Source organism: Ahaetulla prasina, chromosome 8 (genome assembly GCF_028640845.1).
Source record: "Ahaetulla prasina isolate Xishuangbanna chromosome 8, ASM2864084v1, whole genome shotgun sequence".
Taxonomy (NCBI): Eukaryota; Metazoa; Chordata; class Lepidosauria; order Squamata; family Colubridae; genus Ahaetulla; species Ahaetulla prasina.
Genome location: NC_080546.1, coordinates 4,322,304 through 4,339,066, shown reverse-complemented (window position 1 = coordinate 4,339,066; position 16,763 = coordinate 4,322,304). Strand labels below are relative to the sequence as shown.

General features: G+C 45.5%; 1 protein-coding gene across 1 annotated transcript in view; it reads right to left on the bottom strand.

The window, feature by feature from the left end:
- The window catches only part of DNAAF9 (dynein axonemal assembly factor 9), a 137,874-nt gene that overhangs the window by 41,970 nt on the left and 79,141 nt on the right, over nt 1–16,763 (bottom strand). Inside the window, exons 23-28 of the mRNA XM_058192901.1 lie at nt 16,425–16,513; nt 15,626–15,724; nt 13,894–14,011; nt 13,078–13,166; nt 10,236–10,394; nt 229–354 (exon numbers count right to left, since the gene is read on the bottom strand). Coding sequence (XP_058048884.1) covers nt 229–354; nt 10,236–10,394; nt 13,078–13,166; nt 13,894–14,011; nt 15,626–15,724; nt 16,425–16,513 — 680 coding nt within the window. The remainder of the gene's footprint in view (nt 1–228; nt 355–10,235; nt 10,395–13,077; nt 13,167–13,893; nt 14,012–15,625; nt 15,725–16,424; nt 16,514–16,763) is intronic.

Here is a 16,763-nt window from a genome sequence, read left to right as displayed (position 1 = left end):
CGTAGGGTTGTTGTAGGGAAAATAGGAGGAAGGAAGGTGTGCTGAATATGTCTGCCGCCTTGAGTTATTTGTAAAAAAAAATAATAGAGACGGGATACAAATCAATAAATTAAATGAATAAAGAGCCGCCGTCCACAACGATCTTCGTTTTTTTTATGTGGGGAAAATTAATTGCCCACAGCTGAGCTGCTAGAACAGGTACCTGGGCATGGAGATGGCGGCGTGTACCTGTGTTCCATGTAAGAGCTGAGGGGCTCCACACACGTTGTGACCGCGCCAATCACAAAGGAGGCCTTGACGTCTGCGTCCGGGTGAGTCTGAAGGGCCTGGACAACGTCAATCACGTCGGTGTATCTGTAGAGGACATCATGCAAAGTCAATGGGGGGGGGGAGTCGGATTTGCTTAACGACCGTGCGACTGACTTTAAGAACGGAAGTGATTCGCTTAACAGCCATGGGGGGGGAAAAAAGCTGTAAAATCAAGACGTGACTCACTGTAGCCCTCAAGTGACAAGCATTCGTTTAGTGACCAAAGTTAAAACGGCTCTGAAAAAAGTGGCCATCGAGCTGAGATTTGATTTCTGCATCCCCAATAACGGTCTGGTTCGGTTCTGCAACCCAACAAGACAGACACAGACTTCAGAGGATAATTAGAACTGCAGGAAAAACAATGGCTACCAACCTGCCTTCCATTGAGGACCTGTATACTGCACGAATCAAGAAGAGGGCCGTGAAAATATTTGCAGATCCCTTGCATCCTGGACATAAACTGTTTCAACTCCTACCCTCAAAACGACGCTATAGCGCACTGCACACCAGAACAACTAGACACAAGAACAGTTTTTTCCCGAAGGCCATCACTCTGCTAAACAAATAATTCCCTCAACACTGTCAGACTATTTACTGAATCTGCACTGCTATTAATCTTCTCATCGTTCCCATCACCCATCTCCTTCCACTTATGACTGTAACTTTGTTGCTTGTATCCTTGCAATTTATACTGATATTGTTTCCTGATTGCTTATTTGTAGCCTATGACTATCATTAAGCATTGTATCTTATGATTCTTGATGAAGGTATCTTTTCTTTTATGTACACTGAGAGCCTATGCACCAAAGACAAATTCCTTGTGTGTCCAATCACACTTGGCCAATAAAGAATTCTATTCTATTCTATTCTATTCTATTCTATTCTATTCTATTCTATTTTATTCTATTCTATTCTATTCTAATTCTATTCTTCCTCCCTCCATCTTTCCCTCCCTAATTCCTTCCTTCTTTCCTGTCCCTTTCCCCCTAGCTCATTCCTCCCTTCCTTTCTTCTTTTTCCTTCCCCCCTCCCTCCTTCTCTCCCTCCCTAATTCCTTCCTTCCTTCCTCCCTCCCTCCCTCCCTATCCCTTTCTCCCTCGCTCACTCCTCCTTCCCTTTCTTCTTTCCTTCCCCTCCCTCCTTCTCTCCCTCCCTAATTCCTTCCTTCCTTCCTCCCTCCCTCCCTCCCTATCCCTTTCTCCCTAGCTCATTCCTCCTTCCCTTTCTTCTTTTCCCTTACGATTCTTGACGAACGTATCTTTTCTTTTATGTACGCTCAGAGCCTATGCACCAAAGACAAATTCCTTGCGTGTCCAATCACACTTGGCCAATAAAAAAAAAAAATCTGATTCTATTCTAGTCTTAAAAGTCTCCGTCTTCGTTGGATCACAGAGTCGGGATTGTGAAGCTGCCGAGTCTAACCTTCTGTTCAGGGCAAGGATCCAAATCCCAGCATCCCCGACAGATGGTCGCCCAACCTCCGTCTGAACCTGTGCAGGGAAGGTTAGCGCCACACGCTCAGGGCCGTGGGCCCCACTGTCAAATCGCTGTCACTGTAGGAATGTTTAAAACATCTACCCTCAGCCCGGGACCCATGTTGCTCTTCACCCATGAATCCGTATCATGGCTTGTAGAGCAACGGAGAGCAGGTCGTAACCTCCTCCCGCGTGGGCACCCTTTGAAAATGCCACCCTTTGAAAAAGCAATATGTGAAGTTGGTATTGTTTCTTTTCTTTTTTTTTATTATTCTTTCCTATCTTTTTTATTTTTACTGTGAGGGGATCTATAGTTTTAAAAATTTTTAAGGTGGGAGGTTATGTATATTTTGTATACTTTAGCTTGTGATTGTTGGTTATAATACCCGGTATTTGCTCTGGGAAGTCTGGGGGGAAGGGAGGAGGGGAAGGGGGAAATGAATCAACAAGTGATACATGGACTGATTATTAATGTACAGTAATTTTGAAGATATGAAATTAAAAATTTAAAATGATATTGGGGATGCTCGACTGCCATTTCAGGAAGAAAAGGAGAGAGGAGAAGGAGGGAAGAAAGTAGATAGGAAAGTGTAGAGAAGGAGGAGGGAATAAGAGGGTTAGATAGGGTGGAAGAAGGAGGAGTGGAGAAGGAGGAGAGGAAGTAGTAAAGTGAAGGGATGAAGGATGGGAAAGTAGTAGAGGTAGAGAGGAAGTTGTGTAGTAAGGAAGTGGCAGTCGGGCAGGCCTGAATTAGTAATAAATAAAAATTAATGATTAATGATGGATAATAGTTTGTACATAAATATGATGTTGAAAATGGAAATAAAAATTATTTATAAAAGAAAATGCCACCCTCTGCTCCTTGGCCTCGTTTCGTGGCTAAATCTTGCCATCGTTTTTGAGGTAGGATTTCATTTCTGCTTTTAACAGAAAAGGCTGCTGAACTGAGATCCTCGGCACTCCCTGCACTTAGTAGCTTCCTGGCAGACGTTTCACGACCCGACTACGTAACCTCATCAATGCTAGAAGGGAGGGGGGGGTTGCAAAGAGGTGGTGGAGGAGGAGGAGGAGGAGGACTGTGGGGTCCTTGGTGCTCTCAGAGCTTGGCGGTTTTCTTCTAGATGTTTCATGACCAAACTGGATAACCATATCAGTGCTAGTAAGGAGTGGGTGTGCAGGGAGGAGGAGGAGGAGACGGAAAAGAGGAGGAGAAGGAGGAGGAGGAGGAAGATTGTGGGGGTCCTTGGTGCTCTCTGAGCTTAGCTGTTTTCTTTCAGATGTTTCATTACCCACCTAGGTAACATCATCAGTGCTAGAAGGGAGTGGGTGTGCAGGGAAGGAGGAGGAGAAGGAAAAGAGGAGGAGAAGGAGGAGGAGGAGGAAGATTGTAGGGTCCTTGGTGCTCTCTGAGCTTAGCTGTTTTCTTTCAGATGTTTCATTACCCAGCTAGGTAACATCATCAGTGCTAGAAGGAGTGGGAAGAGGGGAAGGGAAGGAGAGGCGAGATGGAGGAGGAGGATGAGGATAGGGACAGGGGAAGAGGGGAAGGGAAGGAGAGGCGAGATGGAGGAGGAGGAGAACTGTGGGGTCCTTAGTGCTCTCTGAGCTTGATGATTTTCTTTCAGATATTTCATTACCCAGCTAGGTAACATCATCAGTGCTAGAAGGAGTGGGATTTGCAGAGAGGAGGAGGAGGAGAGGAAGTAGTAAAGTGAAGGAGATGAAGGATGGGAAAGTAGTAGAGGGTAGAGAGGGAGGTTGTGTAGTAAGGAAGTGGCAGTCGGGCAGGCCTGAATTAGTAATAAATAAAAATTAATGATTAATGATGGATAATAGTTTGTACATAAATATGATGTTGAAAAATGGAAATAAAAAATTATTTATAAAAAAGAAAATGCCACCCTCTGCTCCCTTGGCCCTCGTTTCTCGTGGCTAAATCTTGCCATCGTTTTTGAGGTAGGATTTCATTTCTGCTTTTAACAGAAAAGGCTGCTGAACTGAGATCCTCGGCACTCCCTGCACTTAGTAGCTTCCTGGCAGACGTTTCACGACCCGACTACGTAACCTCATCAATGCTAGAAGGGAGGGGGGGGGTTGCAAAGAGGTGGTGGAGGAGGAGGAGGAGGAGGACTGTGGGGTCCTTGGTGCTCTCAGAGCTTGGCGGTTTTCTTCTAGATGTTTCATGACCAAATTGGATAACCTTATCAGTGCTAGAAAGGAGTGGGTGTGCAGGGAAGGAGGAGGAGGAGAAGGAAAAGAGGAGGAGAAGGAGGAGGAGGAGGAAGATTGTGGGGGTCCTTGGTGCTCTCTGAGCTTAGCTGTTTTCTTTCAGATGTTTCATTACCCACCTAGGTAACATCATCAGTGCTAGAAGGGAGTGGGGAAGAGGGGAAGGAGGGAGGATGAGGATAGGGACAGGGGGAAGAGGGGAAGGGGAAGGGAGAGGGCGAGATGGAGGAGGAGGAGAACTGTGGGGTCCTTAGTGCTCTCTGAGCTTGATGATTTTCTTTCAGATATTTCATGACCCAACTAGGTAACATCATCAGTGCTAGAAGGGAGTGGGGGTTTGCAGAGAGGAGGAGGAGGAGAACTGTGGGGCCCTTGGTGCTCCTGAGCTTAGTGGTTTTCTTGCAGACCTTTCATGACCCAACTAGGTAACATCATCAGTGCTAGAAGGGAGTGGGGAAGAGGGGAAGGAGGGAGGATGAGGATAGGGACAGGGGGAGGAGGGGAAGGGGAAGGGAGAGGGCGAGATGGAGGAGGAGGAGAACTGTGGGGTCCTTAGTGCTCTCTGAGCTTGATGATTTTCTTTCAGACATTTCATGACCCAACTAGGTAACATCATCAGTGCTAAAAGAGAGTGAGGTATATGGAGAGGAGGAGGAGGAAGAGAACTCTGGGGTCCTTGGTGCTCTCTGAGCTTGGTGGCTTTTTTGCAGATGTTTCATCACCCAACTAGGTAACATTATCAATGCTAGAAGAGAATGTGGGGCTTGCAGAGTGGAAGGGAAGAGGAGGGGGAGGGGGACAACGACCGTAGGATCCTCGGTTCTTTCTGAGCTTGGTTGTTTTCTTGCAGACGTTCGGGGCTCAACCGAGATTGTTAAGTCCAGGACTACTTGTTCTTACTTTCTTGCAGCTGGACAGCTCCGTTTGATGTGATCTGTTCCAGATGTGCTCGACTGCAACCCAGATGCTGATGTGGGGGAGAGCGGGGGCCACTTTGGTGGAAGGCATCGCATTGGGGGCGGCCCATGCTCGGAGACCATCCGCATTCAAATGCTAGATGCCCCCCCCCCTGCCTCCCCAGGGAAAACAACGGTCCTGAGGGACCATTTTCAAATTTTCCCAAGGGATGGAGGTTGGCTCAGCCTTCGGATTCTGGATTATGGATGCAGAGACCAACCAGGAAGTCTCTTGTGATTTTTATTTCTTTATTTATTGAAACACTCTTCCCAGTGAATCCAAAATGGGCCTAGGCCAGCCCCCCCCCCCTTTTTTTTTTTTGGTTTCCCTAATCAAATCCATCTTTTTCGCAGATGGGATACAGCTGTTGGACTTTGGGAAGATTTCCCGAAAAGTCTGTTTGGATCATCCCGATCGCACACGTTTTTCCAAGCCTTGTCGACCACGTAAATGCCTTTAGCTGTGGTTGTTCGGTCACATCTGTCGAAGGCCCCGGCCTTAATTCTTAATTTCACACTTTAATTTCGCCGAAAAGGCTATTGGTTGTGCTGACCCGTTTTAAGTTCCACCTCGCTTCTAAAATTAGAAAGGCGTTGAGCTGAGGCAAAAACAGCCTTTCTAAAGACTTTCCAAGGTCTCTTTCACGTTTAACAAAACACAGAATAAATGCATACTTTGGACTTCACCTCAACATTTTTAATAGATTAACACAATACTCTAAAGATTTCCACACTTAATACATAATTCCCTTGACTTAAACAGGACTTCCCTTGGGGAAAAGAGATTTAAGGCACTCCACCCGAGATACAATGCTGGCCACATCCTTTTTTTTTACTACTTATTTAGGGAATGTGATTTTAATCAAGAATAAGGCAACTTGCTCCCCGGAGAAGCTCCTGACCGCTTACTAAAAAAATCACAATATACTCATTATGTATATTAAAAGCCAGTGGCTTATTATTAAACATTTTGTGTTTCATAAAATCCTTTTTCCTCCCCCTCCCTTTTCAAAACTGGCTTGATTAAGTTAATACCAAATGCCAAAGGCGGACGGAACGCTGTTACTTTCCCACCAAAGGTGGTCCCTATTTTTCTTTTCTTTTTTTTATTGAAAAAGTTTTAGAAAACAAACAAATTTTTCCCTCTTTTTCCCCCCCTTCCCCCCTCAACCCCCCCTCCCTTCACCCCATCCCCCGGCTTCCCAGGTCAATCACAAGGTATTATTACACATAAGGCAAACATAGACTAAAATTTTCCCTTCTAACCCAATTAGCCTCATCCGAGTCTTTTCATTTCCTAACCTCCCCCATAACATTCTAAGATAATACATCCTAATTATTCAAAGGCAATCTGATATCTCTTAATCTGATATCTATTTTGTAAATAATCAATCCATTTTTTCCATTCAATTAAATATCTTTCCTGCGTATTGTCTTTCAAAAAGGCTGAGATTTTTGCCATCTCAGCCAAGTTGATAACTTTCAATATCCATTCTTGTATTGTAGGTAATTCTTTTTTCTTCCAATATTGTCCAATCAGCAGTCTTGCTGCTGTTATTAAGTTCAAAATCAATTTAGTCTCAGTCACTGTACAATCCGTTATAATTCCCAAAAGGAAAAAATTGCGGCAGGAACTTTATCTTCTTCTTCAAGACATTTTGTATAATCCACCAAATTCTTATCCAAAAGGCCTTAATTTTCTTGCAAGTCCACCAAGTATGAAAATATGTAGCATCATCACACTCACATCTCCAACATTTCGCTTGGATACATACATGATAATTTCTTAGGATCTAAATGCCATCTATAAAACATCTTATAAAAATTTTCCCTTAGATTCTGTGCTTGTGTAAACTTAACATTTCTAACCCAGATTTTCTCCCATGTTGCCAACATTATTGGTTCCTGAATATTCTGTGCCCATTTTATCATACAGTCCTTTACCAAATCCTTTTCCGAATCGATTTCAAGCAATACATTATACAATCTCTTTATATGCTCCTGGGTCTGATTTCTAACTTGCTAGATTAAATTTTCCTCCTTTTGCATTATACCAATTTTTTGATCTTCTTTCCATCTAGCGCTTAGTTGCCCATATTGAAACCAAGTATATTTCCTCCCTTCTTCATTTAATACCTGTAAAGATTTTAATTGCAAGCTACCTCTTTCAGCATACAAGAGTTCTTTATAAGTAATCATTTCATAAAATCCTTTCCCTCCCCTCCCTTTTCAAAACTGGCTTGATTAACTTGATGCCAAATGCCAAAGGCGCACGGAACGCTGTTCCCTTCCCACCAAAGGTGGTCCCTATTTTTCTACTTGCATTTTTTACGTGCTTTCGAACTGCTAGGTTGGCAGAAGCTGGGACAAGCCAAGGGAGCTCACCCTGTTACGCGGCACTAGGGACTCGAACCGTTGAACTGCCAACCTTTCGATCGACAAGCTCAGCGTCTTAGCCACTGAGCTGCCGCATCACTAACTTGAAATAGAGGCTGTGGGTTTTTTTTGGAATGGTTATATGTGTGGCGAAAAGTATACAATCACAGCTGGGCCCAACATTTCTGTAGCTAAAGCGAGACATCTGTTCAGTGGGTTTTGCCCCATTTTACGACCTTCCTCGCCCAAGTTGTTAAGTGAAGCACTGCAGTTGTTAAGTCACACGGTTCTTAAGCGAATCTGGCTCCCCCGTTGACTTTGCTCGTCAGAAGGTTACGAAAGGGGAATCAGGTGACCCTGGGACACTGCAACCGTCATAAACGGGTCTGGATGGGGAGAAATAGGCTCAAGCTCAATCCCTCCAAGACGGAGTGGCTGTGGATGCCGGCATCCCGGTACAGTCAGCTGAGTCCGCGGCTGACTGTCGGGAGCGAGTCATTGGCCCCGATGGAGAGGGTGCGCAATTTGGGTGTTCTCCTGGATGAACGGCTGTCTTTTGAAGACCATTTGACGGCCGTCTCCAGGAGAGCTTTCCACCAGGTCCGCCTGGTGCGCCAGTTGCGCCCCTTTCTAGACCGGGATGCCTTGTGCACAGTCACTCACGCCCTTGTGACGTCTCGTCTGGACTACTGCAATGCTCTCTACATGGGGCTCCCCTTGAGGGGCATCCGGAGGCTACAGTTAGTCCAGAATGCAGCTGCGCGGGTGATAGAGGGAGCCCCTCGTGGCTCCCGCGTGACACCTATCCTGCGCCGGCTGCACTGGCTACCTGTGGCCTTCCGGGTGCGCTTCAAGGTGTTGGTGAATGTCTTTAAAGCGCTCCATGGCATAGGGCCGGGCTATCTACGGGACCGCCTGCTGCTACCGAATACCTCTCACCGACCCGTGCGCTCTCACAGAGAGGGGCTCCTCAGGGTGCCATCGGCGCGACAGTGTCGTCTGGCGACACCCAGGGGAAGGGCCTTCTCTGTGGGGGCTCCCGCCCTCTGGAACGAGCTCCCCCCAGGACTTCGTCAACTTCCGGACCTCCGAACCTTTCGTCGCGAGCTTAAAACACATTTATTCATCTGCGCTGGACTGGGTTAGTTTTTTAAGTTATGGGTTTTTAATGGGTTTTATCTCTAAATTTTAATTCTGGCCAATTTAATAAGTTTTTTAATTGTATTTTAATTTGTATTTATAGTATTGTATTTTTACTTGGCTGTGAACCGCCCTGAGTCCTTAGGGAGAAGGGCGGTATACAAATTTAAATAATAAATAAATAAAATAAATAAATAAATAAATACGAGTCAGCTGCCAAGCATCTGAATTTTGATCAGGAGACCCTGGGGATGCTGCAACGGTCGTAAGTGTGAAAAATGGTTGTAAGTCACTTTTCTCAGTGCCGTTGTAACTTCACATGGACACAAAAAGAACTGTTGTAAGCCAAGGACTATATGTACTGCGCCCAAGTAGGTTAAAGCAACAATAAAGTATCACGTAAGATAAAAGAAATTTTTAAGCACTCCAAGCGGCTTGGTCTTCATTTCTCTTAACAGATTTGATTTTTCCCCCCCACTTTAATTACAGTGTTCTGCACCGTATGCAGGTAGTTCTCGCCTGATGACTGCTTGTTTAGCGACTGTTTGAAGTTACAACCGGTTCTCACATTTACAACTGTCACAGCATCTTCCCTGTTAACGTGACCAGAATTTGGGGGCTTGGAAACTGGCATGTATTTACGATGGTTGCAGGGTCTTGGGGTCGTGTGATTGCCATTTGCTGTAAGACCCCTACTTCGAAATGAGATGGTTGCAAAGAAATTTGATAGCTAGATAGATGTAAGAGAGAGAGAAGAGATGGATGATACATGATTGAGAGATGATATAGACGATAGATAGATAGATAGATAGATAGATAGATAGATAGATAGATAGATAGATAGATAGATAGATAGATAGACAGACAAATGGATAGATAACTAGAGTAGTGGGATTCAAATAATTGAACAACTGGTTCTCTGCCCTAATGACCAGCTGGATAGGCATGGCTTGGTGGTCATGTGACCATGTGGGCGTGGCCAACTCAACATCACTCACGTTGATGGGTGCTTCGGCTTAGCTGTTACAATGTAATTAGGGTTAACCAAGAGGCAGTTTCTATAAGCAGGGCAATAAAGATTGGGCTAGAAACACCACCAGAATGTTTCCTTCCTGCCTTCCTTACAGGATTAGCCCTGTAAAGTGGAAAAAACAAAACAAAATAAGACTTCTTCCAACAACCGGTTCTCCGAACTGCTTAGAAAGTTAACAACCGGTTCTCCCGAATAGGTGCGAACTGGCTGAATCCCACCACTGGATAGATATAACAGAGAGAGATGATAGATATAGATGATAGAGAGCGAGCAAGAGCGGGATAGATAGATAGATAGATAGATAGATAGATAGATAGATAGATAGATAGATAGATAGATAGATAGATAGATAGATAGATAGATAGAAAGAGATAGAGATAGAGAGAAAGAGATAGGCAGGCAACCTTCCCAGCCCAGTTCCAAAAGTCAAAGGGGAAGCTTGATTTGCTTAATGACCGCACAATTCATTTAATATCTGTAGTGATTTGCTTAACAACGGTGGCCAAAACTGCTGTAAAATTGGGCGTCACTCATTTAACAACCCTTTTGCTTAGCAATGGAAATCCTGCTTCCAATTGTTAAGTCAAGGACCAGCCGCATAAAGTCCCAGAGGAAACCAAACCATCCTTCAACAGGGAAGTGAAAAAGTGAACATTTACTAACAACAACAACAACAACAACAACCCACCACCCAGGTAGGTAGGTGAAACTTCTTACCCTTGAAGGACCACCAGCAGCCTCATCTTCTTCCTGTGATAAGCAGAGGGCCGGCTGCTTCGGCTGTGCTGAGATTCAAGGACCCCCGACAGGTACTTCTGGAAGTGGGCAGCACTGAAGCATTCAGGACTGTCCATGGTTTGGCGATAAACAAGCCACCTGAAGGAAAGGAAGATGGTTTATTTGCTGCACTCACCCCAGCTTTCTCCGTTCCTCAACCCAACCTGTTTAAACAGGAGCAACGACAAACTTGGCTTCCATAGACAAGAATTATTTGTAGCTCGGAGTTGTGGGGTCTTGGGTAATTTCTGCGCTTGGGGTTTTTTTCCTGAAGATATTTCTGTCAGAGTTTGTTGAAGAAATAAATCAAATCCAGAAAGCACACACAGGCAGAATGATGCAGCAGGATTCATTAACTTCTTTATATACATAATAACACATGAAGTAAATTTACAATACCAACAGCAGAGAGAGAGAGAGACAGGAGAGATTGTAAGCAAATTCTTAGTTTCAGTTCAGCAGACAAATTCAGACTTGCTTGCAGCTTCAGAGCTCGGACTAGTTTCAGTTTCCTTTTTGCACAGACTCAGAGCTGAGCCACGCCCAGACTCCAAACTGTTTCAGCTCCCATTGGCTGATCTGTTGCCATGCCTATTCAGTGACTGACCTTGTTACTATGTCTTCCCAGTCATGAATATTCTGACAGTTTCATGACCCAACTAGGTAACATCATCAGTGCTAGAAGGGAATGGGGTTTCTGGAGGAGGAGGAGGAGGAGGACTGTGGGCTCCTTGGTGGTCTTTGAACTTGGGGGTTTTCTTGCAGGTGTTTCATGACCCAACTAGGGAACATCATCGGCACTAGTAGGCAGTGGGGCTTGCAGAGAGGATGGGGAAGGGGGGAGGAGGAGGAAAAGCAATATGTGGTCCTTGGTGCTCTCTGGACTTGGTTGTTTTCTTGCGGACGTTTCATTACCAAATGTTGTGTCTTGTCCGCCCTCACCGCAGCCGGGGTCTGCTTATCTGCTCCCGAACACGGAGGAATGTATGCCTCCCGGCCCCAGTCCTGGCTCCATGCCCAGACAAGCTGCAGAGGAGGGGGCACCTCCCGGTCCCAGCCCTGGCTCTATGCCCAAGCAGGCTGCAGAGGAGGGAGCATCCCCCGGCCCCAGCCCTGGCTCCATGCCCAGGCAAACGGAGCAGCTAGACCCCTCCCCCTCCTCCACAGCATGTGAGCCTGAGGAAAGTTTATTTCCAACAGCTGCTGATTGGAGTGACCCTCGCATCAGAAGACTGGATAGGCGGAGGCAACAGAAGGAAGGGAGGGGCAGGCCTGGATAAGTGCTGAGTCATGGAGCCACACCCCATGGCCTATATAAAGGATCTGCTTTCTGGCAGTCTCTGAGTCAGGCAGAGTCGAACTTATCTTGCTGAAGTCACTTTCTGGTCTCCTGCCTGCTCTGAGGACTTTGCTAGGACTTTGGGCAGAGCTGCAGAGGCAAGCCTGATTCGGATTTCCCTGACCCAGCCGTCAGCGGAGGAGTGGGACACGACACCAAACTAGGTTAACATCATTAGTGCTAGAAGGGAGTGAGATTTGCAGAGTGAAGGAAGCGAGTGGAGGAGGAAGAGGAGGCAGACTGTGGGGTCCTTTATGCTCCGTGGACTCGGTGGGTTGGACTAGAAAACCTCCAAGGTCCCTTCCAACTCCGTTATTCTATTTCTGTGTCGACTTTCTTTGCAGACGTTTTACTAACCAACTAGATAACCTTATCAGCACTGCTTGATGTGTGCATGAAATGCCTGCAGGAAAGCCACCGAGCTTAGAGAGCAGCAAGATCTCCACCAAAACAGGGTTTATCTGAATTATTTCGGCCAACTGAACAGCCTCTCTATAGATGGGACTTCTACTCGTGATGGGCCTGCGACGGTCAGAATTCCTGTTTTCAAGCTGGCTGCGAGCTGAGAGATACAATCCTCACAGCTCTAAAGGTTCCCCTTGCACATTTGTGCTAGTCGTTCCCAACTCTAGGGGGCGGTGTGCTCATCTCCATTTCAAAGCCGAAGAGCCAGCGCTGTCCGAAGACGTCTCCGTGGTCATGTGGACGGCAGGACTCAACGCCAAAGGCGCACGGAACGCTGTTCCCTTCCCACCAAAGGTGGTCCCTATTTTTCTACTTCCATTTTTTACCTGCTTTCGAACTGCTAGGTTGGCAGAAGCTGGGACAAGCAACGGGAGCTCACCCTGTTTATGAGGCGCCAGGGATTCGAACCGCTGAACTGCCAACCTTTCTGATCGACAAGCTCAGCCTTGCCACTGAGCCACCACGTCCCTTCAACATCTCTAGAAAGTGCTTATAGCTGGAGAAGTAAACATTTTGCATGATGTTTGGGGGGGTAACTGTCCTTTCTGGGAGATCGGTCAGATCAGGGGTCTCCAACCTTGGCAACTTTAAGACTTGTGGACTTCAACTCCCAGAATCCCTCAGCCAGCAAAACTTAGTTTTATCGACCGAGGATCTTGAACATGTCAGATTTCAGCTGAATTGTTGCATGGGCTCAAGGCCCCCCTTCCTAGCACCTGGAATAAGTTAAGATGTTCTAGAGCAGGGGTCTCCAACCTTGGTCCCTTTAAGACTTGTGGACTTCAACTCCCAGAGTCCCTCTGAGGAACTCTGGGAGTTGAAGTCCACAAGTCTTAAAGTTGCCAAGGTTGGAGACCCCTGGGTCTCCAACACCCGCACGGTGTTAAGACCGCCAAGCATTTCAGCTGAACGTAACTTTTAATCAGCCATCAAGAAAGCGTAAAATATATATATATAAATAAATCAGGTTCTACCAACCTTCCATATTCTTTGTTAAATGTGACCAAGAACGAGCACAATTCACTTGATTGGCACCCAGGAAGACCTGTCAAGATGGTAATCACCACCTCAAAAAGAAATAGGAATGAGATTATAAAACTGTCATACCTTTTGTAAAAAATAGTTAGGGACTATCACTATTTAGGCGCAGGACTCAGAATTTTAAATCGGAAGAAGCTGCTCCAGCTGAGCCTGTGGAATATCTGTCTCAGGAGACACCGTCAAGAGTCACCAAGCCAGGAGGCTGATCAAAAATAGTGGCACTGGGACCGCTGGGACAGCCAGATGAAGATAAGGTCCTAATCCTGCACACAGGTAGAGGGGACCGCAGAGCGGAGTTCTATGAGGCTCCTTGCCAAGCAAGATAATAAATCTCTTGATCTGCAGCCTGATTTAAGAGGCAACTCTGACTCATATTCCTTTTGCTGGAAACAACATCTGGACTCCAGTGCCTGCGTGATGTTCCCGCGAATCCCATTCGCCAAAGAAACCTTGAACTTCTGACCTCTGGATTGGCCGATAATCCTGATCCTGCTCTTGGAACCTTGGACTGATTTTGGACTCTTCTTCTGCGTGCTCCTATTTAAAAGCCAATCATTCAGACAAGCGTCTGAGGCTCTTTTCTGGATTGCATTCTTTTGTTATCTCTTGACCTTGAATAAACTGAATTACCACTGGGACTCTGTATGACTCAGTAGTTGAAACCAGAAGGACACAGAAATATTATAAATCGTGTAAAGCGAACAGCAAATTGGGAGATGAAAAGTAATGCATGATTTACAATGACCAACTTACCTTATCATTCTCTTTCTCATTATTAGGAATGTCCTCAGTCTGCTGCAGAAGTACTGGCAGATGCAACCTCATCACTGGTTCTTGGCTGACGCTACCGATAGTAAAGTGCTGTAGAAAACTTTGAAGGAATAAGTGGAGTCAGAATTACTCCACTTTATTGTCCTCACATTCAGTCTATTTGCTTTTTTGGAGATGCACTGAAAGGAATCCTCTGAAGACCTGCTTTATATCCATGTAGACCAGCCAAGATGGAGCTGAACTATCTGAGAAGGCTTCATGTTCTAATGACTTTGTCCAACCAATATTTCTCAATCTTGGCGACTTGGGTGGACTTCAGCTCCCAGAATTCTCCAGTCAGCTGAATTCTGGGAGTTGAGAATTCACCCATTTTCAAGTTGTTAAGGTTGTGAAACACTGGTCCAACCCAAACATGGAGCACCTACTCAACCCTGACTGATCACAAGAAGCTTGCCTAGCATATCTCGTTAATATTTGAATGCGAGGCGATCTGGGAATCACAATGTTGAAGATGGATGAAAAAGTTAGAAAGCACGTAGAAAACAGATCATTGCAAAACAACTCCAAGTTCTTTGCAAAAAATCTACCTGGACCACCTACTTCTTTGGAGTTAACTCAACTAAAGAATACATCACTTGTTACAATCCCAGAAAATTCCCACTAATTCAATGAAAGAGACCTTCACACAGGACAAACAGGCATCTTGTTCATAGGTACAGCTCCCAAATATTCCCAAAAGTAGGACCAATAACAAGGATGTCCCAAAAGTGCTTTCTTTCCTGGAGTTTTTTAGTTTTTTTCCTTTGAAAACATTTTACTTCTGATCCAAGAAGCTTTTTTAGTTCTTCAGATGAGAAGCAAAATGTTTTCAAAAGAAAAACCAAGAAAATCCAGTTGCCTTTTGGTGAAAGCACCTTTGAGACAACTATGACCTAGATGATTGAGAGTCTCCATAGATCAGTGTTTCTCAACCTTGGCAACTTTAAGAGGTGTGGACCAACTCCCAGAATTTCCTAGCCAGTACAGCTGGCTGGGGAATTCTGGGAGTTGAAGTCCACACCTCTTAAAATTGCCAAGGTTGAGAAACATTGCCATAGATAATGGCAAGGATGCTGGGAATTGCAGCTGAGCAATGGTGGGAGGGCTGCATATGACCTACATATCATAGAATTAAAAATGGCGCAATTGGACTTCCGTACTTCTTTGGCTCAGAACAAAGGACTTATGGGAAGTTCTCACCTGGCCAGATCTGGGAGGCTGGTAAGCAGTCTTACTTGGTTCCATCGTTCTCCAGCAGGATAGGATAAGACTTCAAAGAGCTTTTGCATATTGGAATGTCTAAAAAGAAGGACGCTAATGAATTGTTTAGCCCTTACAACTCACGTCAACACAAAAGTGTAAAGATACAACTAGGTCTCGACGTCTTAAACCAAGGGGTATCCAACCTTGGCCTCTTTTAAGACTTGTGGATTCAACTCCCAGAATTTCCTAGCCAGTACAGCTGGCTGGGGAATTCTGGGAGTTGAAGTCCACACCTCTTAAAATTGCCAAGGTTGAGAAACATTGCCATAGATAATGGCAAGGATGCTGGGAATTGCAGCTGAGCAATGGTGGGAGGGCTGCATATGACCTACATATCATAGAATTAAAAATGGCGCAATTGGACTTCCGTACTTCTTTGGCTCAGAACAAAGGACTTATGGGAAGTTCTCACCTGGCCAGATCTGGGAGGCTGGTAAGCAGTCTTACTTGGTTCCATCGTTCTCCAGCAGGATAGGATAAGACTTCAAAGAGCTTTTGCATATTGGAATGTCTAAAAAGAAGGACGCTAATGAATTGTTTAGCCCTTACAACTCACGTCAACACAAAAGTGTAAAGATACAACTAGGTCTCGACGTCTTAAACCAAGGGGTATCCAACCTTGGCCTCTTTTAAGACTTGTGGACTTCCAACACCCAGAATTCCCCAACCAGCACAGCTGGCTGGGGACTTCTGGGAGTTGAAGTCCAGGAGTTTTACAATTGGCTGGCTGGGGAATTCTGGGAGCTGAAGTCCAGGGGTCTTAAAGTTGTGTGGCTGGGGAATTCTGGGAGCTGAAATCCAGGGGTCTTAAAGTTGTCTGGCTGGGGAATTCTGGGAGTTGATGTCCTGGGGTCTTAAAGTTGTCTGGCTGGGGAATTCTGGGAGCTGAAATCCAGGGGTCTTAAGGTTGTCTGGCTGGGGACTTCTGGGAGCTGAAGTCCAGGAGTTTTACAATTGGCTGGCTGGGGAATTCTGGGAGCTGATGTCCTGGGGTCTTAAAGTTGTCTGGCTGGGGAATTCTGGGAGCTGATGTCCAGGGATCTTAAAGTGATCAGGGTTGGACACCCCTGCCTTAACGTTCAACTTGGGGTAAAGTCTACAAGAACATCAAGTCTTTTATCTCAACCGTTTCCCCACAGAGCCCCTTCCCTGCCTTCTCTTCCATGCCGCTTGTACAATACAAGAATTGGAATAAAAAGCCATCGGCTTACAATCTCTCCTGTTCCGCAGACAGACCATTGTCCTGGATCATTTTTAACGTTACTCCCGAATTTCCCTGCTGTTGCCAGACGGAAAAGACCTACAATGACAAAGCAGGTCGAACTTAAAACAATGAGGCATATATCACTGTTTAAATGAAGCTTGACGATGGGACTTGTTAACGAGGGTGAGCGCCTCTGGTTGGTTACCGATAGAATGCTGGGAACCAAAATGGAATTAAAAGTTCTCTCTATCGGTATCCTTTAATAACTGTGAATTGAATTGTGCTTCCGGACATTGCCAAGGCTGGTCATTGCTCTGCTAATCAATGCTACAAGACATCAATCAAC